The sequence below is a fragment of the Phyllostomus hastatus genome, unplaced genomic scaffold, assembly GCF_019186645.2.
Source record: "Phyllostomus hastatus isolate PE091 unplaced genomic scaffold, TTU_PhHast_1.1 phas_contig_524, whole genome shotgun sequence".
NCBI classification, from domain to species: Eukaryota; Metazoa; Chordata; class Mammalia; order Chiroptera; family Phyllostomidae; genus Phyllostomus; species Phyllostomus hastatus.
The window spans coordinates 2,903,221-2,927,556 of NW_025333900.1; the positions used below are offsets into that span (position 1 = coordinate 2,903,221).

Genomic DNA, 24,336 nt, shown 5'->3' on the forward strand with positions numbered 1-24,336 from the left:
GTTGGGTCCCTGGATGAGGCACACATGAGAGGCAACCAATCGATGTTTCTCTCCTTCCCTTATCCTCTCTCTAAAAATAAATAAAATCTTTTAAAAAGAGCAGTAAGAAGTACAGAGAGATGAGTGTGATAGCATTTGTTTTGCTCTTCCTGAACTTTATCATGTAAGCCAAAAAAGCACCTTCCTTTTTTGCTGAAGCTGGCTTGATTTAGGTTTCTATCACTTGCAACCTGAATCCTCAGCTATTTTTAAAAACTTGTGTATAAGCCCCACTTTTCCTCAAACAAGTATTTTACACAAGCATGCTAAAGGAACTCTTTTGAAAAATAAAAATTTATTTTATAAATCAAATAATTATTTTCAAATTTATGTAAATTCAAATTTTTAGGTACTAGTTTTTCTTATAATACACCAGTGTTATCACATACAATTGGAGGAAATAACAATTGAAATGCAGTGTAGGCAGAGATTGTTCTAGTATTCATATTCAACTTGAATAGGAAAGTGTATCAGTCACATAGAATTACATATTTTAGACAATAAAAATGACACACATATTATACTCATGTTAATATATTATAAAATTTAACTGAATATTTGCATAAGTACTGAAAGGGTTAAGAAATGATTTGGGTTATAATCAGAGGATCATAAGTGTAAATTTGTATATATTTTCCCAATAAAATTCCAACAAAAGGCTAAACATTACCAAACATCTTATACACATAAAAAATAAATTATTTCTGGTTAACGTATTTTTGCTTTCATGTCAGAAAAATCACAAACTTGATAATGTACGTTAATTAAGCCAATGTTTTTTTAGGTCTGAGTTCTGTTGCTGCCTGTATGGGATATGTTTGGAAATGAGGCCAAAATCCCTAGAACACGGCGTAGTAGGGTGGGGAGAGAGAGATGCTTGCTCAGGCTGACACGGTTAGCTAATAGGCAGAGGCTGGGAAGGAGGAGGCTAGAACTGAAAAGGGAAGATCGTGTCCCTAAGCAGTGCTGCAGAAGGAAATGCACAAGCTAGCCCCAAACCGTCCAGTCAGGGTCATGTTGAAGGTGGCTGAGGATAATTGGGCTTTAAAGTGTTCAGAGACAAATTCCAGCAAGATGTCTGGTTTGAGTCATCAAGCCTTTCTTCTTGAATTTGTGACTTCTCAACTGAGGTACTTGACATACTTAGGGGAAAAAATGAATACATTCAGATTTTGTTTTGTTAGATATTAAGCTAGAAAACTAGGTGAGAAAGACCAGCACAGAAACCAAAATTGTGTTTCCTGTAAAGAACCATACACAGAAACAAGTTTGCTTATTAAGGGGGCGGGAAGGAAATGAATTGGAGTTTGGGCTCTTTCAAAAGACGATGGGCAGCGAAGGGAGGAGGAGAAACTGGGACCCCAGAGGAACCCTGAAGAATGGAGGGACTAGGAATAGTTTCTGTCAACTTGTTCTGCTTTAGGCATTTGTAGCTAAAGCACTTGTACCTAGAGAGGTATGTTTTCAGGATCTAGCTATGGTTATAGATTTTCTGAAACTTTTTCCAGGCATCTTTCCTCTTTTGAGTGCTAATGCTTAATTTCCTAAAGTGATGTGAATCCTTCTAAGCCGAGATAGCTCAGCAAGTGTCCAGTCACAGCACGTTTACACTGTTCACAGACGTCTGGGCCAGCAGTGGGAAGGGGACACGTATGTTTGGTTCATACATTTTTTAAATAGAACACATTTGACCAAATAAGGCATTGTCCTGAACCCTCCTAACCCCCATGTAAGCATGCAATCCACTCCGTCAAAAAGGGAGTTCATTGTTCCTGAGGCAGAGGGGAAAAAGGCTGCTCCACACTGCCAAGAACTCTACAGCAAAATCAATGGCTCAGATTGAGTGATGGACTGATGCAGCCCACTTATGACCAGTAGGAATGTCATTTGGAATACTTTTGGCAAATAAAAGAATGTCACCCCCCGAATGTTATTTTAAAAACATTTTATCAGGATATAAGGTCACTTTGCTGTTTTTAACCTATACAAATTAGTGTTTGCCTCGAAACATAATTATATATAGTACTTTCTCCCTTGGGTGTTCTTTATTTGGTAGGAGTGTCTACAGTCCAAGCCCTTTATCTAAGCTCCACTAACCAGTTACATCTGCATTAAGTAGTTGCGAACGTGGTCCTAATGGGATGCCATTTACCTAGAAGTCTTTAGTACTTAAGGCAATGGCTAAATGTGCAGTATTTTCTGGGGGTCCTTCTCCGAAAGGGGAAGAATGTATCAATAAAATATTTTGTGAAACAGCTAAGATAATTTCAGATTTAGTTGGAAAAGATTAAATTAATAACTTTGAAACTGATACCACTAAAGCAAAAGTACTTGATTTTCACACTTACTTGGAATTCAGAATCTTTGTGCTACATAAATGTTTTCCAAAAAGACAAAGACCTACACTTTCCAGTTTAGAAATGACACCCACAGGACAAAAGGCAACTTTGCCTTGCCAGTGTGGTTGGAACGGTGCCTGTGGATTCAGCCCACCCGTCTGGTCAGGAAGCCCCTGTGCGGTTTCCCCACTGTACCAGATGATGTTCGGATGTGTGCATGTGGAGGACGGAAAAGGTCCTGTCAATGTCGTCTTTTCTGAAATGCTTATTTTCTCTTACCTGCCAGCCACTTAAATAAGATGAGAAGGTGCTTTTCCAAAGTAACCCAGTTGTATGTAGGAATTTATTTGTTTTAAATATAGAAGTAAAGTAAGAATGAGAATATCTGTAACAGCCAAAGAAATCAACCTAAACTCAGATATCTGGCATGACAGTTCTCTAATTCTGAAAGCATATGATCTGAGCTTGTAATGTGCAAAGGCATATTCATTAAAGACATTTCTAAAAAGTGCATATACTATCTAAGTGTCTAGATGTTGCTACAGAACAAAACAGACTACCTCCCTTCTATAAAGAGCAGAAGACCAGAAGGAAGTACACCCCATCCCACAAACTGGAGTAGCCATCCACACTGAGAAATAGCAAGTTTTCTATGCAGGCACTGCCACAAGTGGAGTATTATTATAGCTCAAATTATGAGGGAAAGGAAGAATGACCAAGTGAGAGGGACAGAGGAACCTAGAGGTACAAGAGTCCCTACTACAATTGAACCATTTCATTAGGCAACAAGATTTTCTAGCTGGAAGGCACATAAAAAATAACCATAACAGTACCTTATGTAGACAATGGAAATTAAAAGAGAAAAACCTCCTTTGGATGTAAAGTATGTCCACTATTAACATGTGAACCAGCTAGAGCTGAAACACAGCACTGCTGCACAGAGGCTGACTGATGTTAAGGGCTGGGGCAGTAGGCAAAGAGGATTTGGTGCTCCTGGATTAGTTTCAGCAGTTCTTCAGCACTTAGTAAAGCCAATGTGCCTTTTAAATGTCACCCCGAATCCTCTATGTGACAAAACATTTAAAACTGTAGAGTTATACAAATAATTACTGTTGGTATGTCCCCCAGGTTAGGCCAAGTTCACTGATCCAGCTGGTGGAGTCCTCCATGCTTCGTCCACCACCACTCAGCATTATGAAGTCAACCGAACAGAAAGGACGAAAGGAGCAATTATGAAGTTCCTGACTTCTTTGCCTTGGTTACAGGTCCATAATTTGTATAAAATACATAATGTGCATTAAATGAAAAACAGGGGTAAAAGTTGAAATGGGAGGGAAAAAGCACAACAATCTGGTATTCTTAAGGCAAAACAATAGAACTCTCTTTAAATAGACACTTTATTATATCCACAGGCGATAAAATCCCAGAGCTACTGTTAGGCATGTAAATACAGACCCTGTAAGAAAAAAAGTAATTGAACACAGTATTAGTTATAAAGTTACTTGAGAGAACACCTTTTTATTAAGAAAACATAGAGACACTTATTCACCTATCCCCCCCAGGGGGAAAAAACTAAGAAACTTGTTCACTGATTTGCCACATTCCATGAAACATCTGCCCATAGAAAAACAAAAACAAAAGTAAAAACAAACCCACAGCCTGAAACCATCCTCTCTGAAGTACAAATGTATCCAGGACCCAAGAAAACTTTTCAGCAGAAGCTCAGAAACACACTCTACGGTCACTAAGTGTGCGTGTGTGTGCTGTACAGGGACACACCCTTTAGCTTGTGAGCAAAATGTCACTTCTACATACTGTTACAACTTAAAATATTGATTAACCCCAAAATATTAAATTTGAGTTAAAATAATGGCTAATTTTTTTTGGTACATGAATCTTTATTCCCTTTTTAGGCTCAAAAATTGCAAGTAACTCCTTCTGGGCAGAAAGATCACAATTCTAAAATATTCCATGTCTTGAATTTCATTAAAATTTTTTTGAAATAATTATAGTTCAGAGATAGTATCTTAACAAACTTAAGATTCCATTGACTATAAAGTACATAATTTTATTTACTAAGAAAAATATTGCCAGTTATAGTATGATACTCTATTGGGAATTATAAGATACTTGCCAATTTCAAAGATGTTAAAATAAGAAAAAATGTGTTGGAATCAATGAAATATAATGAAATAACTTATTTTATAGATTTTGTTTATTTGATTTTCAGCTTGTTTTAACTCCCTACCTTCAGGACAGCTTACCTGCTAAATATTTAATATTATCAAGCTTGTGCGACTCGAGCATGGTTTTGAGGCCAGCAACCTCAGTGTCGATCTTCCTGTCTGTCTGGGTGACGGCCCGGTCTTGCTGGGCGTGCTTTTAAACCAAAGACACACAGCATTACTCCACTTGGGACAGACCATCCCCTCTGCCGCGTCAGTCCTGAGAGTTCCTGCCCAACAGGATACAGTCAGGGGACCTGGGTCAGATTAAGGACACTTGGGCTTAGTCTCAGTTCTACCATCCTCACTCTATGTTACATTGGTCAGGGCCTTTAATAAACATAGGCCTGTTTCCTTCTGTTTGAAAAAAGAGAAAGAAAATACTGTTAGCCCTGCCTACACACAGGCTGTTTAGAGAATGTGATAATCTATGTAAAAAAAGCTTTGGTACATTATAGATTGCTGCACAAGTAAGATGAACATAATGAAGCCAGCCTGTTCTCAACGGCAATAAATGTGTCCTATCCTCCTGTTAATGAAAGGTATGCATGTATGCTTTTAAAAAACGAACAGAATCTTGGATAATCTAAAAGCAATAATGCTTGCCTTGACACTATTTCCATTCACATTTTTAAAAGTTTTCTTTTTTTACAGCTCAAACACCAAGCGTTTTGCTATGAGGCTTGGCTATACCAAAGGCCTATTTGTGCTCTTTCCCAAATATAATACAGTTAAATTAGATACATAATTATTCCCAAAGGGTGGTGAATTTGGCTAATGTTATAAAGGGATTGTCATATTTCATTAATGCATTAAAGCACTGGAAATGCTTCACTAAAAATTCTAGGCCAAGTAGGTAGTTCCCTATGACTAACAATTCAAGTAATGAATAAGAAAATAAATGCCTGGATGAATGGAAAAGTATTCCAGAGGAGTATTCCAATATTCTCTCATGGAAGTCTCTGAGGTTCCAGAGGTCCCAGGTATTACAGGATGGAAAAGATGTACATGCATAAGTTAAAAATGTAATTTAAAAAAAATCTATGTCTATTCCTTATTATTCTTCAATCACTGAGATTTTAACTTTTACTAAAATAATCAAGTATTCGGTTAAGTGTGAAAAAAATCCTGTAATACTCCACTTCCAGGTATATGCACATACTCAAAAAACAAGGACCCCAACTGACATTTGTACCCCATGTTCACAGCACTGTCGACCCTAACAGCCACCAGGGGAAGCACCCCGACTGTCTAGCGACAGGGCAATCAAAACGGGGCTTATCCATAGAGCTGAATATTGTTCAGCTTTAAAAAGGAAGGAGATTCTGACACAGGCTACAACATAGATGAACCTTGAGGACATTATGCTCAGTGAAATAAGCCAGTCACAAAAGGATAAATGGTGTATGATGCCACTCGTGTATGTTACCTAGAGCAGTCAAATTCATAGACAGAAAGTAGAGTGGTGGGTGCTGGGGCTGGGGGGAAGGAGATGGGGAGTTGCTGTTCACTGGTGACGGCTGTATGACCATGTGAACGTACTTAAGGACACTAAACCACACACTTAAAAATGGTTAAATGGTAACATTTATGTTTACCTTACTACAATTTAAAAAAACCTATGACACCAAGCCTGCATCTAGTGTCCTATAACATATCACTACAAATACCAGTAACCATGCACGGGATGAAGCAGAGATGATAAAATGACCGAGAAAAGTTGGTCTCATTTCTTACCAATGCCACCATTTCTGTCCTCATTTCCAGCAGCTTCCTTTCGTTTAATGAATACTGAAACAAACATGTCACAGAGGTCAGATTCTGGTTTCTTTCTCTTTCTCCTCCTCCTCTAGGGTCTTAAACACTCTGGTCTCACTACTTCCAAGAATATGTGACACTGGAAATTGCCTCCAGAATAGAGTAGCCTGCTTGTCCCTCTCCTTTAGGTCTGTTGTTTTGAGGTTTCTTATTTATATTCACTCGTTGCTCCAGTATCGGATTCCCTTTTCTCACCCTTCCCCTTTCTCTCTGCTATGTTTTTCTCTTCTCATCTCTTCCTGTGTTGTCTCTAGGCCCCTCCCACTATTCAGCATTCTCTGGGTCCAATTTAGATGGATGCTGAGTCATACCCTTTTTGGCTTTGACAGGAAAGAGCTGAAAAAGTGGGAAACAATTCCATTTAGTAGCTATCCCATCAGAATTACAAACAAAACTTGAGGCTTAGACAAAAGATAGGAAAGATAATAAAGTTGGGAAAAAAGTTTCACAGAATATTATTCTGTGACATGGATGCTGTCTTGTGATCATAAAACAATGTAAATGCAAGAAATACACTATTTCATCACTTCTAATTCAAAACAAACAAACAAACAAACAAACAAACAAACCCACCTGGGCACAGTCACAACCCAGTGTTACTAAAGGAACTAGTTCCACACAGAATTAAAATGGTGTCTTGCCTTTGGCTAGACTATAATGTCTGTGCGAAGATTGGTGCAATTTTGTAGACATTGAGACCAAAATCAGACATGTCTCCTCAGTAATGGGCACTAGGATTTAGCTGAAGAAATGCAAATCTATAATGTAAGAGAAAAATTAAATATTTTTCACTAAATTGTTACAGGAGAAAATGATTAATGCTTGGAAATATCTAGAAACTTTATAGCTATAAAAATTTCCCCTGGGACTACCACGGGTAGAATATAAAAACAGCACCACTTATAAGTTTAAAAAAAGAAGAAGAAAAGCCCCCCAAACCCTAAACCCCAACCTTGGTGCTAGTCACAGGACCAAAGAATGCTTGCTCATCTCAGTCTTGAAATGACAGGGCTTTAGGTGAGGAGAGGACTGTGCATCAGATCACCACCAGAGGGCAGAGGGGAACTGCATTTTCTTCACACCTTCAAACTCGGGCCTTCAAGTAAGTCAATACTGACTCAGATGCAAGAGAAATGAAAAGCCCACATCCTAATATTGCCATGATTTTTAAAAGAAGTTCCATGCTAGCTGACTAATAATATGCTACTTTCCTGCACTTCAGAGTAAGTTTAGTATCACCAAGAACAACTTCTCAGCTAGGGCAGTAAATCACATAAATTCACTGGCTTTAATCCAGGCTCACATCCCATACTTCCCAACCTTCTCAGTATTTCCTCCTAGCATGATTGACAATAGGCATCTTCTTAAGTCAAGTGAATTCAGAATTTTTGTTAAGCTCCCAAACCATAAGGACAAAGGTAGCTAAGAGAGTTTCTCCTCTTCTAGATACAATACTAGTCACAGGCTAGTAGTAATCACTAAATACTTTAGTGATACTAAGTGATTTGATCTTCATGGTTGAAAAGTGTTTCAAGATTAGAAAGGCAGGTTACATGAACATAGTAATTATTTGGTATAACAAAGCTCAGTTTAACTCTTGAAAACCAGAAGCAGTTCCAAAGTATAGTGAAGTACTTGTCTGAGTTTGAATATTAGTTTCATTTACCATTGTAGTACATTTTGGTTAAAAGCAAATTGTGAAAAATGAGAAAACAGTGAACAATTGTGAGCATTCGGTTTCTGCATGTGTATCTACTTCTGTGTTAGTGAAAAATGCTTTATAGGCCCTGTTTCATATTATGCCAAGAATAAAAAAGGCATCTGCCAAACGTTATCAAATTCAAATAAAGCCCAAAGAAGATAGATGGGTTAAAATCAAAGGCAGCCCAGCACACGAAGATTGAAACACACAATGTATCGAGCCCCACATTCACAGCAGCATTTACAACAGTCCGGGCATGAGCGCAACTGAAGAGTCCACCACAGAAGAGCCCACAGTGGATGAATGGCTGAAGAAAATCTGAGACATATCCTTGTATAGTGTATACCTCTTTTTTATTCTGCCATAAAAAAAGAAGGGAGTATTGCCATTGTGACAACATGGATGAACCTTGGGAGCATTATGTGTAGTGAAATAAATCGGACAGAGAGACAAATATTGTATGATCTCACTTAGATGTAGACTCCTAAAAAAAGCAAGAAACTCCAGGAGCTCACAGATACAAAAAACAGATTGACAGTTGCCAGAGGCAAAGGATGGAGGGTGAGCAAAAATGGGTGAAGTGGGTCAAAAGATAGAAATTTGCAGTTAAAAAATAAGTCCTAAGGATGTAATGTCCCACACGGCAACTATAGATAATAATAGTGTACCGTATATTAGAAAGTTGCTAAGAGAGTACATATTTAAAGTTCTCATCATAAGAAAAAAATTCTTAACTATGCAATATAGTGATGGATAGTAACTGAACCTATTGTCGCATTCATTCTGTAATGTGTACAAGCACCAAATCATTATGTTGCACACCTGAAACTAATGTATGTCAATTACAACTCAATTTTTAAAAGGATGTTACTGTGAAAGCTCTGAGGGGAAGTAACTGTATTTCCACGCATCGTCTTTGGAAAAGCAAGGGCAGCAGAGCTGTGTTTCCAGTGCGTGACCCACAAGTCATCGCACGGGGGTACATCTGCTTCAGCTTAATTTACAGCCTACATTTTGTGAGATCTTTTTGGTAACAAATGTGCAGTACTACTTCTAATTAAAAGTTTCAATTTAACATAACTTCATCATTTAGAATTTGCATTTCAAAACAATGTAGTAAAGTCATTAACATTTCTTGTTTTAAGAAGACAGTATGGAAATATTTTCAAAATCTTGAATTTCAGTATAGAACTTAATATTATTTCATATTAATAATTTAATATTATTCAAGTCAAATAATCAACTTAAGTTTTTGTAAAATCAGGACCTGTAGAGGTTTAAATCAGCATGAAGTAGATCAATATTGACTTTAATTTCTTTATTAATGTCTAAGTGATACACAATTTAGTATCTCTGAAACAAAAAAGACTCAAACTTATTTGACCAAGGCTTTAATTTTAATTATACTTTTGAAAGCATCAAATTTAAGTGTTAATCTAAAATATAATTAAAATTAAGAAAAAACTGTCTAACAACCATATACAGGTATTTAACAGTACTTGTGAACTGTTTATAAACTTAGACTTGAGCAAGCATTCCATCCAGCAAAGAATTTAATTCATACTCTATGTTAATAAAGCAACATACCAATTCTTTTACTCTGCTCTTTTCTAGACTGAAGTCTAATTTGGAATCTGTTCGGACTTTGACCACTTCATCCTAGTAGGAGGGCAAACAACAAAGAAAGAAAGAAATCCAGAGTAAGAAATCCAGACCCGCTGAGGATGTGAACCCGAGAAAGCTTCCAGCCTAAGAGCCCCTCCCAGGGAAGGGGCAGGACGGGAGCTGCCAGAGCTGGGAATGGGTGTCTGGGGAGACCCGAGACAGCCCTGTTTTGGGATTTCTTGGTTATATATACAAAGAATCCCCTTTTATGCTTAAATTAGCAGAGTTGGTTACTGTTGCTTTTAGCTTCAAGATTCCCAAGATAATATCCTTGTGGAATTCATGATTAAAGCTGGTTCTTGGACAACTTTCGAAAGCAGAGATGGACTCAAAGAAATAAAATATTACATTCTTATTTAGATAAAGCCTTCTTCCTGACACTCATCAAAATCTCTTCTTTCACACCAATGCCCTTCCCACTTAAAAAAAAAATCAAACTGCCCTGGCCAGTGTGGCTCAGTTGGAACATCACCCCATAAACCTGAAAGGTTGTGAGTTCGATTCCTGGTCAGTGCACATGCCTAGGTTGCTGGTTCAGTCCAGGTTGGGGCGCATATGAGAGGCAACCAACTGATGTTTCTCTCTCATATAGATGTTTCTGTCCCTCCCTGCCCCTTGCTCAAAAAAATTTTTTTTAATTAAAAAAATTTTTAAAAATCAAACAATTGGTATAGTGAACATTTTAAAAATATATGTAATTCTCTAAAGACAGTCACTTCTAAGAACATATAGGGTTCCATATGGCTACTTTAAAGAACTTTTTATTTAAAAATGATTTAATTCCTCCTAGAACATAATTTTCTTAATGAATTTAGTTATAGACATCAATAATTTATTCATTGGCTGTGTTCTTAGCTAAATCTTTCAATCTTACTTTTGAGACATATTACACAAATATTTAACATAGAATTAAGTTTTTAAGAACAAAGTATTTCTTTTTTTTTAAGATTTTATTTATTTATTTTTAGAGAGGGAAGGGAAGGAGAAAGAGAGAGAGAGAAACATCAATGTGCGGTTGCTGGGGGTCATGGCCTGCAACCCAGGCATGTACCCTGACTGGGAATCAAACCTCTGACACTTTGGTTCACAGCCCGCGCTCAGTCCACTGAGCCACGCCAGCCAGGGCAAGAACAAAGTATTTCTGACATTATACTTATTAAGCTTATGTAATTGTAAACAAGCAAGCAAATAGGAATGAGGATCTTACCATTACTTGTTGTTTTAACCGATGTAGTTCAAGTTTTACTTTCTAAAAACACATTAAAAAGAACCAAGTCAAGGATATGTCTAGAAGGTTAGAAGAAAAATATAAAACTTGGTAACAAACAAATATCAGAACATGTATTTACACACAAGTTCTTCCCGCAGTCAATGCGAAGCTGACTACGTTTAGAGTACCACCCTAACTGAGTAGTCTCAGTAGGAGGAGCGGTCACCTGTCATGCCAATATGGGACAAATTTTTTATATATACACATTTGACTTCAGAGACCTTCCTTTCTTTAATAACTCCTTTAATTTTTCTTTTAACTAAATGCCCTCACACAGTTGATTTCATGGACAATTCTGAGAGTTTCAAATTTTACCCTTTTCTAGCAAAAAGAGAATCTTTGCTAGAAGGTTTCTTGCAAGACTAAGACTAATATAAACAGGTAATAAGTGAACTTCCTTTATGGAACTGTAACAGGATTGAGAACACAAGGACGATGAAAAGACAGCATTTATGTAAACACTGATCCCATGTGTTGCACTTTAAGAAACTAAGGGATATTTTACAGCAGCATTTCTTCATGATAACCAAACACTACAAACAATTCTAATATACATCACAGCAGAATAATGTGGCATGTTCATATAACACCACAGGCAATGGAAAAGCATGACCTACTGTTACAAGACACACTGTATGATCCTGTCAGTTGAAGTTCTAGAACAGGCAAAACTAGTCAGTGTGCTATAACCCAAGACAGTGGTCTCCTCTGGGGGAGTGACTAGGTGGGGGCAGGCGCAGGACTTCTGGCTGCTGGCAGTGTTCTACTTCTTGATCTGACTGGTAGTGTACACTTTGTGAAGATTCATCAAGATGCACATTTACTTGCGTACTTCTGTGTATGTATATTACACCTCAATGTCCGGATTTAAAGCATTTTATAAGTGGCTGTTTAGTTTTACCTCATTTTCTGCTCTGAGGGCTGAAAATTCACTCTTCTCCAAAATAATCATATCTTTTTTCACACTAGCAATCTGAGACATTATTTGCTGAAGAGTGATCTCCTAGGACAAGAAAAACAAAACATATTATTAAGTCTAGTCTAGAAAGTACTCCTCCTATGGTTTCTACCTAGGATCACCTTAATGAGAAACTAAAAGAATGTGAACACAAGAAAAGAGGTTCAGCAAGGTCCCCCTCTATTCCAAAATGAGAAAAGGAAAGAATAAAAATTCAAGTCCAGTATCACACCCACTGAATCACAGCTAAAGGGGTGGCAGTCTGAGGACCAGTGGCTCAAAAGTGCACCGCTGTAATTCTGGCCGCCTCCCCATTCACGCAGACATGGAGAGCTGAACCGTTGGTTTTTAAGTACATTGAACTTACAAGCATAACGATTCTATAAGAGTTCACTAAGTAGCTCTGAATAAATACTTTTTATGCCACTGTAATAATCTGCCTATCAACTATGGGCAAAATTTTTATATGCTTTTCAATAGAACATTATCCAAAAATACATATTACAAATGACACCCCCCTTTAGACTTCAGATTTGCAAAAGTGCCTAATGAAGCTCACCTGCTGCATCTTGGTGACCATGTCTTTGTAGATGATGTCCATATTGGCCTCCGTGATCTTGACCAAAGCAGATACAATGATTTCTGCTTGTTGAGTAGTAAACCCTAAGCAAACACACAAAAGACAATTATATTCAGGAGATTCTAGTTGTCCAAAAAAAAAAAAAAAAAAAAAATCCTTCACAGAAAGAGAGAAAGCACAAACTTGCACACTGAAGTGAAAGTCTGGATTCAGAAGCAGGTGAAAGCCTGTGGTAGGAGGACGAGGGGACTAGTCACAAGCTATGATGTGTCTGTCCCTCTGGACAAGTGTGCCATGTTTGGGTCTGCTTCTTCATGCAAAAGGAGCAGTTGGGCTAACTGCTCTACAATGTCCTTCCTAGCTGTCCAAAATCATGTTTTCAAAGAATGTCTAATAACATAGGGGATGCCTGCCATGGGAGGCCAGGTGAACAAAAGCAAGGTTCAATATTACAGATACAATTTACCACTTTCTTGGTTTAACAAAGATTCTAGATAATGTTTATTTTCTTTAATGGATGTCACTTCCTCCATTATAAAATGTATATATTAGCAAAAAATAATTTAGTAAGTAGAAAAGCTCAATTATTTTATATCCAGCATAAATGAAATTATTGACTATGGAAATAATGATTTTGTTGCTAGTTAATTTGATGTTCAAAAACCGATTAATGTTAAAATCAGTTCTTTTGGTTGTCCTCCACAATTCTCTACAGTCAGTGATGCTGCAGGCCCAGACAGGAAGAAAATATATTCTTTGATTACTCAAGAAATGATACTGAATTGAACTGTATAAAGATTCAATTTGGCAGTATTACTGTTTTTAACAACTTTAGATAGTAATTTATATTTCATATTGGAAATTCTAATAAAATGCTTAAAACCAAGTCCCTGGAAAGTAAATCTTTCTATTAAACACACCCGTCTATAAGAATTTCAGAAGAATCTATGATTCTTGTAATTAATGGCACATTTGTTTGAATAAAGTTATATATAGGTAATGAGATTCAGCATGAGTTTAATTTTTTCAAAAAAAAGGCACAGTTTTAAAGGTGACAAAAAAAAAAACCCTTCAAAGACCTACTCCCTTCACTTCATTCAAAGTCCTTTAATTTTCAAAGTGTGGGTCATACACATGTAGAAAATCATTCAAAAGGTTGTCTGCCAAAATGGTAACATGTGTAGCCCTCAGATATTGGGATTCAGAATAGTTTTGCATGTTTTTTCCCCTATATTCCTAATTTTTTAAAAATGTATATGTCTTTTGCAATTTTTAAAAATTTAAGAAAAGTTCATCGTTAAACATAATGAGATTTGGCAATTATGAGGAAAAGAAAAATAGAGACTGGAAAGGAACTTATGCTTAAAATTAACAAGCACCTGTGGAAGGTGAAAGGGGATAAGGAAAAGCAGAAGCCTGCACACCTGCTGAGTTACCAGACACAAATCATTCTTTTGTAGGAGTGTGAGAACAAAACACATTGGGGTCAGTGAGATTGTAGACATAGAGGGAGTTTCATTAATCAGCAGACATAACTGAAGAAAAAAAGGATAAAGGAGGGAATACTCCTTGAAGGGTAAGTTATCTGACCTCACCCTAACCTGAACAACTTACATGCCCATCACTGATCCCAGTGCCTTCACACCCTACACACAGTCCAGTGGGGTCCTCACAGCACTGGTCTTCAAATATGCAAACACTCATGCATATTTCAAGGTTTGAAACCAAGAAAAGTAGGAAGTATATAAACAAAAACATCACATTTTAAAAATATATAATTTTTATTTGTATAAATAAATAAATAAATAAATAAATAAATAAATAAATAAAATTTTAAAGGGGAAAAGGGAAAATAAACTCCACCCCTCATTAGGAGGAAGGATTGGTGGCCACTGCAGCTACCTTGCCAATGGTACACTTAACAAAATTAATGATGCTCCCTAATGTCATCAAACACCTAGTGGATGTTGATATGCCCACATTGTCTCTAATATTTCTACTTTGAATACAAACACACAGGCCCACCAAGAAGAAAAAAAATGCAGCAAGACTTCTGCTAATTTATGAAGATATTTCAGATGGCCCTCTTCTCACTTCCACTTTCTTTTTTTGGCCAATAAAAGAAATTTTTGGTGAAAAGGGCCTGCTAATTCAAGTTTGACAAGAAAAGCTTGTAAAAAATATTATACAGCATTTGACAGCTTTTCCAGAATACATTCAATAACACTATTTCATTTAATATTCAAAGATCCTTTGGAATTCTTAGCATGCCCATGCCACCAAAGAGGAAACTGAAACTGAGGATGAAAGGACTGCTGAGTCCAGGCCCCCAGCGTGGCTTGAACCCAGAGCTTCTGACCCCCACAAGGGCAGAGAATTCACTCCATCACCTTGATCTGGGCATCTTTAGCACATCTACAGAGGGTAGCTTTTCAGATATGATCATAAACAACTGGATAAATAACTACACAATGAAGTAAAAACACAGATATATTTATTTCCAAGGAATAATCTATGATATATAAGATTCTGATTTTGAAATGTATCCCAGTACAGAGAATTATAATTGGTGTATTTGTCTAGATAAGATGAAATATGAGAATGTTCTCTATATATAAAGTGTGCTTTCAACAAATGTTATATGTGTCAAAGCAATCTGTTTTTTAAAAAAGATTTTATTTTTAGAGAGAAGGAAAGGAGAGAGAAAGGGACAGAAACATGATGTGTGATTGTCTATCATGGGCCCCCTACTAGGGACCTGGCCTGCAACCCAGGCATGTGCCCTGACTGGGAATCGAACCAGAGACCCTTTGCTTCGCAGGCCGGCACTCAACCACTGAGCCATACCAGCCATAGCCAGAGCAATATTTTATATGAATAAACACAATAGCAATAAGAGAAAATGTTAGTCTGAATATTTTTTAAAGAGAGCACAATGATGTGATATTATCAATAATTGCTGCTCAGCAACATTTTAATATCATAATTGTGAAAGCACACAAGATGCACAGTAATAAAACTATCACTTCTGTGCTTCAGACAGTAAGAACCACTCGTGAGTTTTGTTGACTTGTGTGTAGATTTTTATCTTTAACACTGTATTTCTAGAGTGATGTTAAAAAAATACACTTCACTTGGCCAAAATGTGTGAGAAAAATCTCTATTGTATTGATGAAGCAAAAATGTCCTTCAACAAAAAAGGAGAATTCAAAAATGGAGACTGACCAAAAGACTACCCGCCGACTTAAAAGTCAAAGAGAAATACGAGAAATTAGATGAAATCATAAGAGAAGTAATAATTCACGGTGCTGTTCTATGGCACTGAGTGACCAAAGAGAAGGGATTACCATTTTCTTCCAGTAAACACACTAAGGCATGGGTGTCAAAGTAGAGCTTCTTACTCCCAGAAGAGGTGAAATCTCGGTGTCTGCGCTCCAGCTGTGGGCGCCCAGCAGAGAGGCTTAGGTCTAGAATGAAAAGGACAATCATGTTCAAAACAGAACCTAAGGGTAAACCAAAGCAACCCAGCAACATGAATAAATCAAGCATACCTCAAAAGCCTGATTTTTTTTTTAACAACAGCTTTATTGAGCTCAAATTCACATACTATGCAACTCACCCACTCCCCGTGTACAATTTGATTGTTTTTAGTGTATTTACAGAGTTGTGTAAGCATCCCCACAATCAACTTTAGAACACTGTCATTATCCCCCAAAGAAACCAAACTCCCCAGGCCTCCACTCCCAGGCAACTATTGATCTACTTCCTGTCTCTGTGGATTTGCCTACTCTGGACACTGAGAAGGAATAGACTATAAGATATGTGGTATGCTGTAACTGGCTTCTTTCAGCTAGCATGATGTTTTCAAGATTCATACTACACTATACTACACATACATCTTGTAGTATATGTAGTATGTCATTTCTTTTTATTGCCAAATACTATTCCATTGTACAAAAATACCAATTTTACTTAACCTATTCATTAGTTAAAGGACACTGGAGATGTTTCCTTCTTGGCTATTATGAATAATGCTGCTATTAAAAATTGTGTACAAGCTGCTGTGTAAATGTGTGTTCAATTCTCTTGGGTACAGTCATAGGAGTGGAACTGCTACACCATAGGGTAACTTTATGTTTAACCTTATGAGGCTACATCAGACTGCTTTCCAAAGTGGCTGCGCCATTTGACATTCCCACTAGCAGCGTACGAAGGTTCCAGTTTCTCCATATCCTCAACACTCGTTTTATCTTTTTTATTATAATCACCTTAGTAGGTGTAGAGTGGTATCTGATGTTGGTTTTGATGTGCATTTCCCTGATGGCTAATGATGTTGAGTATCTTTCCATGCACTTGTCAGACATTTGTATATCTGCTTTGGAGAGATATCTACTCATACCCTTTGCCTACATAAAAAAAAATTGGGTTATCTTTTTATTGCTGAGTTGTAAGACTTCATATATTTTAGATATAAGTTCCATAATATACCAGTAGGTATGATTTCAAATATTCTGTGAGTTGTCTTCCACTTTCTCAACAGCACCTTTTGAAGCACAAAAGTTTTTAATTATAATGAAGCTCAATTTATTTTTTTATTTTGTTCCTTGTGCTTTTGGTGTCATATCTAAAAAATTATTGGCTAATACAAGTACACAAAGATTTATACCTATGCTTTCTTCTAATTATTTTACCGTTTTAGTTCACATTTAGATCCTTGATCCATGTGAGTTAATTTTTGGACATATGGCGAGACTGGAGTTCAACTTCATTCTTTTGAATGATGTGGATGTCCAGTTGTCTCGAAACTGTTTTCTCCCTTAAATTGCCTTGCGACTCTTGTCAAAAATTAATGGACTGTAATGTAAGGGTTGATCTCTGGGTCTTCCATTCTATTGCACTGATCTACATGCCTGTTCTTAGGCCAATGCCACGTTTTCTTGACTACTGTGTGGTAAGTTTTGACATCAGGAAGTCAGTACTGCGACTCTTTTCTTTTTCTAGATTGTTTTTGGCTATTCTCAGTCCCTTGCATTTCCATATGAATTTTAGGGTCAGGTCATCAATTTCTGACCCTAAACATTTTAACAATATTAAAGTCTTCCAATCTGCGAACATGGGATGTCTTTCCCTTTATTTAGGTCTTTATCTAATAATGTTATGTAGGTTTCAGAGTATAAATTCTATGCTATTATGTTAAATTTATCCCTAAATATTCTTTTTTATGCTACTGTAAAGAGAATTATTATTTAATTTTTCTAATTGTTCATTGCTACTGTATAGAAATAGAACTGATTTTTATGTATTTTAAAAATATATTTAGTATATTAATCTTGTATCCTGCTGAACTTGTTTATTAGCTCCAATAGTTTTTTAGTGAATTTCTTAGAATTTTCTAAGTACAAGGTTGTCATCTGTAAACAACGGTGGTTTTACTTCTTCCTTTACAATCTGAATGCTTTTTCATTTTCTTGCCTAACTGCCCTGATTTGAATTTGCAGTACAGTGTTGAATGGAAGGATGAGAGCAGACACCCCTTACTCCTGACATTAGGGCAGGGGTCTCCAACCTCTGGGCCAATGGGTGCTACTGGACCTGTCAGGAACCCATCTGCACAGCAGGAGGTGAGCTTGAATGTAATGCGCTTGTCTCATCTCAAAACCATTTCCCCCACACACACTGGTTCATGAAAAATTATCTTCCATGAAACCAGTCCCTGGCCCCCAAAAGGCTAGGGACTGCTGTGTTAGAGGGAAAGCATACTATTGCTTCCCATTAAGTATATTAGCTGAGGGTTTTTCGCAGATGCCCTGTATCAGTCGAGGCAGTTACCTTCTAATTCCTAATTTGCTGTGTGTGTGTGTGTGTGCGTGCGCGTGCGCGCGCACGTGCCACGCATGCACACTTTAAATCATGAAGGGGTGTTGAATTTTGTCAAATTCCTTTTCTTTGTCTTTTGAGACAACCATATGGTTTCCTTTATTTTGTTAGTATGGTGCATAATATAAACTGATTTTCAGGTGTTAAATGAACCTGGTATTCCTGGGGCAAAATCCCATCTGGTCATGGTGTATAGTCATTTTTATATATTTCAAGATTTGGTTTGCTAGTATTTTCTAGAGGATTCTTGTGTCCTTATTTACAAGAGATTGATCTGTCATTTTCTTTCCTTGTGATGTCTTTGCAAAATCCTACTTTTAGGGAGATGAGTTTAACAATTTGCATATTACCATTTTTATGAATTTCTATGCTCTTAGCCACAGATCCAACCCATTTTGTAAACTTATTCCAAGGTTCTCATTTGATGGAGGATGCATAGTAATGGTTTCCTGGCTTTTATATTTCACGAACCACAATACTAGCTTTTTAAAAAAATGGAACAATTGTAGTGTCAGTTTGTAATTTAGCCAAGAAAGGACATTTAAACATAATAGCTCCTTACTATTACAGTCATACTAAAAAAAGAGACATTTTGATAGCAAGGGGGAAAAAAGAGATGGACAACATGAAATCAAAATCTTTCATTTAAATGTAACAAACATAGTTATGTGCAAATTTTGCTACATATTTGTCCTTACTTTTCAATGATGCCAGGTGTTGCAGAAGAGTGGTAGAAGAGAAAACAGTCATCTACTAACTCAAAGTTCAAAGGTTTGCTCAGTAGGTCTCCTAAATGACCAGAAAGATACTTCAGCTTATCAACTCCTACTCTCAATCAATCCCCTACACCCTCATAGAGAAACTGCAAAGCAAAAACATGACATGGACAGGCCCCTACAGATCTGATTCTTCCCTAGAAGCCTAGAGCAGTAGTTCTCAACTTACTGGCTACGGGAAAGAATGGAGTTGCTGTAGTCACAGTAAGATCAAGAGATCCAACAGTCACTCTGTAGGACACACTGTAGACTGACAACATATAAAATGCAACAACTAATGTCTGTATGTGTGTGTTTAATGGTTAAAAAATGGCCCTTAAATTCAAAGAACCAGCCTATATTAAATTCAAAGAACTAGCCTATATTATAAAGTCCTTGGCAAGGAATACGAAGCCTGTTCCAATTTGGCCCACACTTATCTTTTCAGCTTTCTTTCTACCCACTGAAGCTCTCCTGTTTCCTGAACTTTCACTCTTTGGTATTCCATCCTTAATCTTGGCTTGCTCCCCTTTCTCAAATGGTAAATTTTAGGCATCTTCTTTACCCCTCTTCATTTAATCTGATAACTTCCTAAACACTCATTACGTTCTGGTTATGGTTATACAATTTATGGCTCTCTCTGCCAACTCCACCCAGGTCAGGGAGCCACCTTTATTGCTCCTTTATCTCAGCCCAGTACAGATAGCTCTATCATAGAACTCATTATATTATGTCCATATCTGTATCCTCTATTAGTCCATAATCCCCAAGAGGAGCCAATCTTAGTCATTTTTCATATTGTTGGTATCTAGCAGAGGGCTTGGCATACTGAAAGTGAAAACTTATTAAAAACAAAAATGCAATTGTATGATTCCTAAGATATGGATCATGAGACTGTCTAGAAAGAAAACCTGAGATCAGCTCCTTTCTCCTCTTAACACATTGTCTTCCCTTTTTACATAAATGAGTACCTCTTTTTCATTCTATTTTTTTTGAAAGGATGTGGAGAATCACACAGTAGCTCAGAAGTTCCACTCAGAAGTGGCACCTACCACGTCTAGTCACATTTCATTGGCCAAAGCAAGTCACAAAGGTCTGGAAGGAGAACCCTAAACATTCAGTGAACAGCTCAGTGTTACCCCTTTTCTTACTCACCTGTATCAGCAGATCCCACCCTGCTTTAATGCTCTTCATTGCACTGCTCCTTATCACGTGTTATATTTACTTGTTTATTGTTCACCATCTCTCCCTAGAATCTAAGCTCTGCGCTGTCAGGGTATGTCTGGTTTTGTTCACTACTGTACCTGCAGCACTTAGAACACAGCTTGGCACTTAACCTGTACTCACACGGATCGATACTAACACAAACAGTTAATACCTAAAGGTGCTTACCACGTGCCCAGCACTGTGCTGAACGCTGTTTATGCCGTAACTCATTTGACCCTCAGCTCAATCCTACAGAAGGTATGTAGGTCTTATTATGACCCTCATATTCCATACAAAGAAAATAAGTCTTAGAGACATTGAGACACTTGCCTAACATCACAACGTCAGTTAGTGGGCACAGCCAGCCTCTTAACCTCTGGGAGGCCCTGCTTGGCCCAGCCACTTATGATTAGGGGGCAGAGCCATAGTGTCTAGGTACTGGCAGCTGAGTGTCCACCACGTGTGGAGATAGGGCCTGGGAGCATGTTCAGAAGACAGAGTAACAATGGCAAAAATAATAAGAGTATCACCAATGACTAGGTGACAGATACTGTGCTAAGGGAGGTACATTTCATTCCACGCTCACAACAATCACAGGAGCAAGTGTTGCTCTTCACCCACAGTTTTCCCTTTTCACATAAATGACTACCTCTTCTTTCATTCTTCATCTCCAGTCCTGGGACAAAAATTCCATGAAAAGAGACCCTTCATGTCCGCTGACACAGAACAGACCTAGCTCTAGAAACACTGTGGGTGAATGAATGAATGAATGAATGCACCTTTCAAGGGGCTCTCTGTAGGTCACCCACCCATCTTAGAACTGTGCTGCACTGTGCCATGGGTTTGGAACCTTGAAAACCTTTGAGTCTAGAACTGGCTTATGAAGAGTGATGGGTTTAGTCTAGTCCCAAATTCTTTCTTTCTAGTAACAAAATAATCATTATGTGATTTAAAACAAAATACCACAAACACAAAACAAAATACCATGACTCCTTTCTAGGCAGGAGCTAATTCCAATTTAGATACTGCACATTTTTTTCCCCAAAACATTATTGGAGTTTATTTTGATTACAAACTTATTTCATAGAAATACTGTCATCTGAGAAGTGGAGAAAAGGTCTGGCCACTTCCCACTTGGCCCTCCAACCCCTGCTGACAGAGGGTGAATGCCAATTTGCCTTCTGTCAAAGGGCCTGAGGATGCAGCAATACTGACATTCAGAGTACCTCTGACTCACTTTTCTTTTTTGTGACAACAAAAGGAGACCTAAGAACCACAAATACCTACTAATAACCAGGAAGAAAATAAACTGAGCTATATTAATATAGAGTATTAGGAAATTCTCCTTTGGGGGACCTTCAATATACCAAAAGGATGTTAAAAACATACACAAAAGAAGCCCAAAATTAGCCTTGACCAGAAGAGAGGATCAAATACTGTATTTTGCTGTGTATAATGCACACTTTTTTGCCCAAATTTTTGAGAGAAAAATAAGGATGCCCATTATACATGACTAGTACTAATTCTGTATCTACAGAAATGTTTATAATTCTTTTATTTGTGCTTATGCATTATAACAAGCTATCAATAATGGTATCTGTATGCAAAATAATACCCTGAAATATGATGGTTTTGTTTCTAAATATAAATACAAAAATTGAATTAAAAAATTAAAGATTTTTTCCTTTAAAGTCTGGGCAAAAAAAGTGGGTGCACATTATACATGGCAAAATAAAGTACAAGTTTCCTATTTGTACTGTCCGTAAGTCCAAATAGCCCTACTTAGAACCTTTGGCACTGAATAAACTACTAGGCTGAAGACAAAGGAACAAAACTCTCATTTGCTGATGGTTAATGGGCACACATGATTCCTTAACTGTGTCTTTCCTCATATTTATGAATCCATACACACTCAGTGAAGAATGACATCATTTGAGACTAATCTGACATTATCGCCTTGTGGATACAATGTCAGAGAACTGATAAGAAACCTCTCCCCTTTGCACCAGAATCTTGAATTATAAAGAAAATAAACCACAAGTTTTCAGCTTCACAAAAAAATAGGACCAAAAGGCAAAGTACAGAAATAAAGTTCAAAGCCATCTCTAACTAGTAAGTACTGCAGGACACTGACAAAGTTCACTCATTACTCATTCCCCACCTTCTATATATAAAGCTTCGATCACTGTTTGTCTACCAATCAGTTTCTCCCCTAGCCAAAGGTATTTTTAAATTTTAGATGCAGCCCACATTTACTCACCATTTCCATTGAGAAAAAAGCAAAAAGCAAACAGCTATCAGAATGGTAGAGTGGTTACTGATGGAAAAGTATGCTCCCAAAGTGATATTTTTGCTACGTTTGCTAATAATTACTCAAAATGATGACCTTTTTATCAACAATTTGCTATCTAGTAAATTGAGCCTGTTTAGATTTCCTTAATCTCATGTAGGGCAGTGACTGTCCTCACCCCCTTCAAGTATTTAGTCAAAGGCCATCTTCTCAATGAAACCTATTCTGAAGATGCTATTAAAGTCATAACTGGAGGCCCACCTCACTTCCTAACCCTTACCACCTCTATTTTTTCTTATAGTATTTATTAGATTATGTACATATAACTATTATACCTGCACATGTAAATTGTATATGTATACAAAAATTATATCTATATCCATTTAAACATATATGTATATCACCTCTTTTGTTGGAATTAAGCTCAAAGAAAGCAAACGTTTTGTTGACTGATAGGTCCCAAACATCTACTAATGTGCCAGGCACAGAGTAGGCGCCAGTGCTTAATGAATTAACAAATCAACTACAGTTTAATATTAAATTGTGAAACAATCCATTCATTTCCCAAAGTTCCACTTCTTAAACTTGCCAACCTCCTGCACACTCTTCACCTGAGTCGGGACAAGGTGAGCACCGGCAAAACAGCAACCTGTGCATGCACCAGCTCACAGCCCTGGGTCGTGCCACCCTCCCCAAATCCCATTCCAATTTTGCGCCAAAACCTTTATGCCGGCATTCCGAGTAATTCAGATCATCTTAGCTGGCCAAGGCCAAGATACTGCGGACCAGAAGGGCAGGGCCAGACAGACTTTCGTCCCCACGCCCTAGACGAAACCTGGTGACCTCTAGTGACCGGAGCTCTGGGTCTTCCGGACTTCCCGCCACGCTGCCCTAGCCCCGCGAGGAGAGCCCTCTCTCCTCTGATCGCCCGATCCTACCTCTCCTCGAGGAAGCGAGGGCTAGCACCCGGGCTTGGCATAGGTGGAGGGGGCGGGCGGCACCAGCGACGCCCAGGGCGGGGCCCAGTTGGCCCCTCCGTGCGGCGCTGCAGCCGCCACCGGCTAGGGGAGCCCAGGTTTCCGGGCGCTCCCAGTCTCCTAGTGGTCGGCGCTGGGCTGCGGCGGCCAGACGTGGGGAGGGCACCAGCACCAGCAGGAGCAGAGCGGAGGCACGGGAGGCGCCGCGGGCCCCTGGGGCTCGGGGGCCCAGCGCCCCTCGACTTTCCGGGAATGCAGACAGGCAGCAGCGTGCCGGAACGCCGCGGCCGCCTAGGCTTCCGTGGCGGCCGGCAAGTAGGAAGAGCAGAAGCCGCCGGCGGTCTAGCGGGTTCTTCGGCCCCTCACAGGAGACAGAGCCACAATCCATCCCCGAGGCTGTCACTGGCCCGGGCGCGCGCTTGTGGCGCTCGCGCGCTGCGCCAGTCACGCGCCGCCCGGTCCAGAACTCGCAGGCAGGAGGCCGTGCAGCAGCGTAGGCCCGCCCCTTCCAGCCCGCCGGGCGGGGCTCTCGGCGCAGGGTGGGGCAGGGGGTGGGGCTTGTCTCAGAATCAGATAGAGAGGCGAGTCCTGCTCTGCTCTGTTAGTCGACCCAGTGGAACGGGTTGGGGCTGCGG

At 38.5% G+C, this 24,336-nt stretch overlaps 1 protein-coding gene across 1 annotated transcript; it reads right to left on the bottom strand.

Annotated features, from left to right (window-relative positions):
* Nucleotides 1-322: 322 nt before the first annotated feature.
* On the bottom strand, nt 323-24,191 carry MCUR1 (mitochondrial calcium uniporter regulator 1). Its single transcript, XM_045847118.1, has 9 exons — nt 23,663-24,191; nt 15,944-16,063; nt 12,576-12,679; nt 11,960-12,061; nt 10,996-11,037; nt 9,711-9,782; nt 6,341-6,394; nt 4,643-4,757; nt 323-3,834 (listed from the first exon to the last, which is right to left on the bottom strand). Exons 1-9 carry the CDS (start codon nt 24,087-24,089, stop codon nt 3,779-3,781), a joined length of 1,092 nt encoding a protein of 363 aa, XP_045703074.1. The 5' UTR covers nt 24,090-24,191; the 3' UTR covers nt 323-3,778.
* Nucleotides 24,192-24,336: the final 145 nt, after the last annotated feature.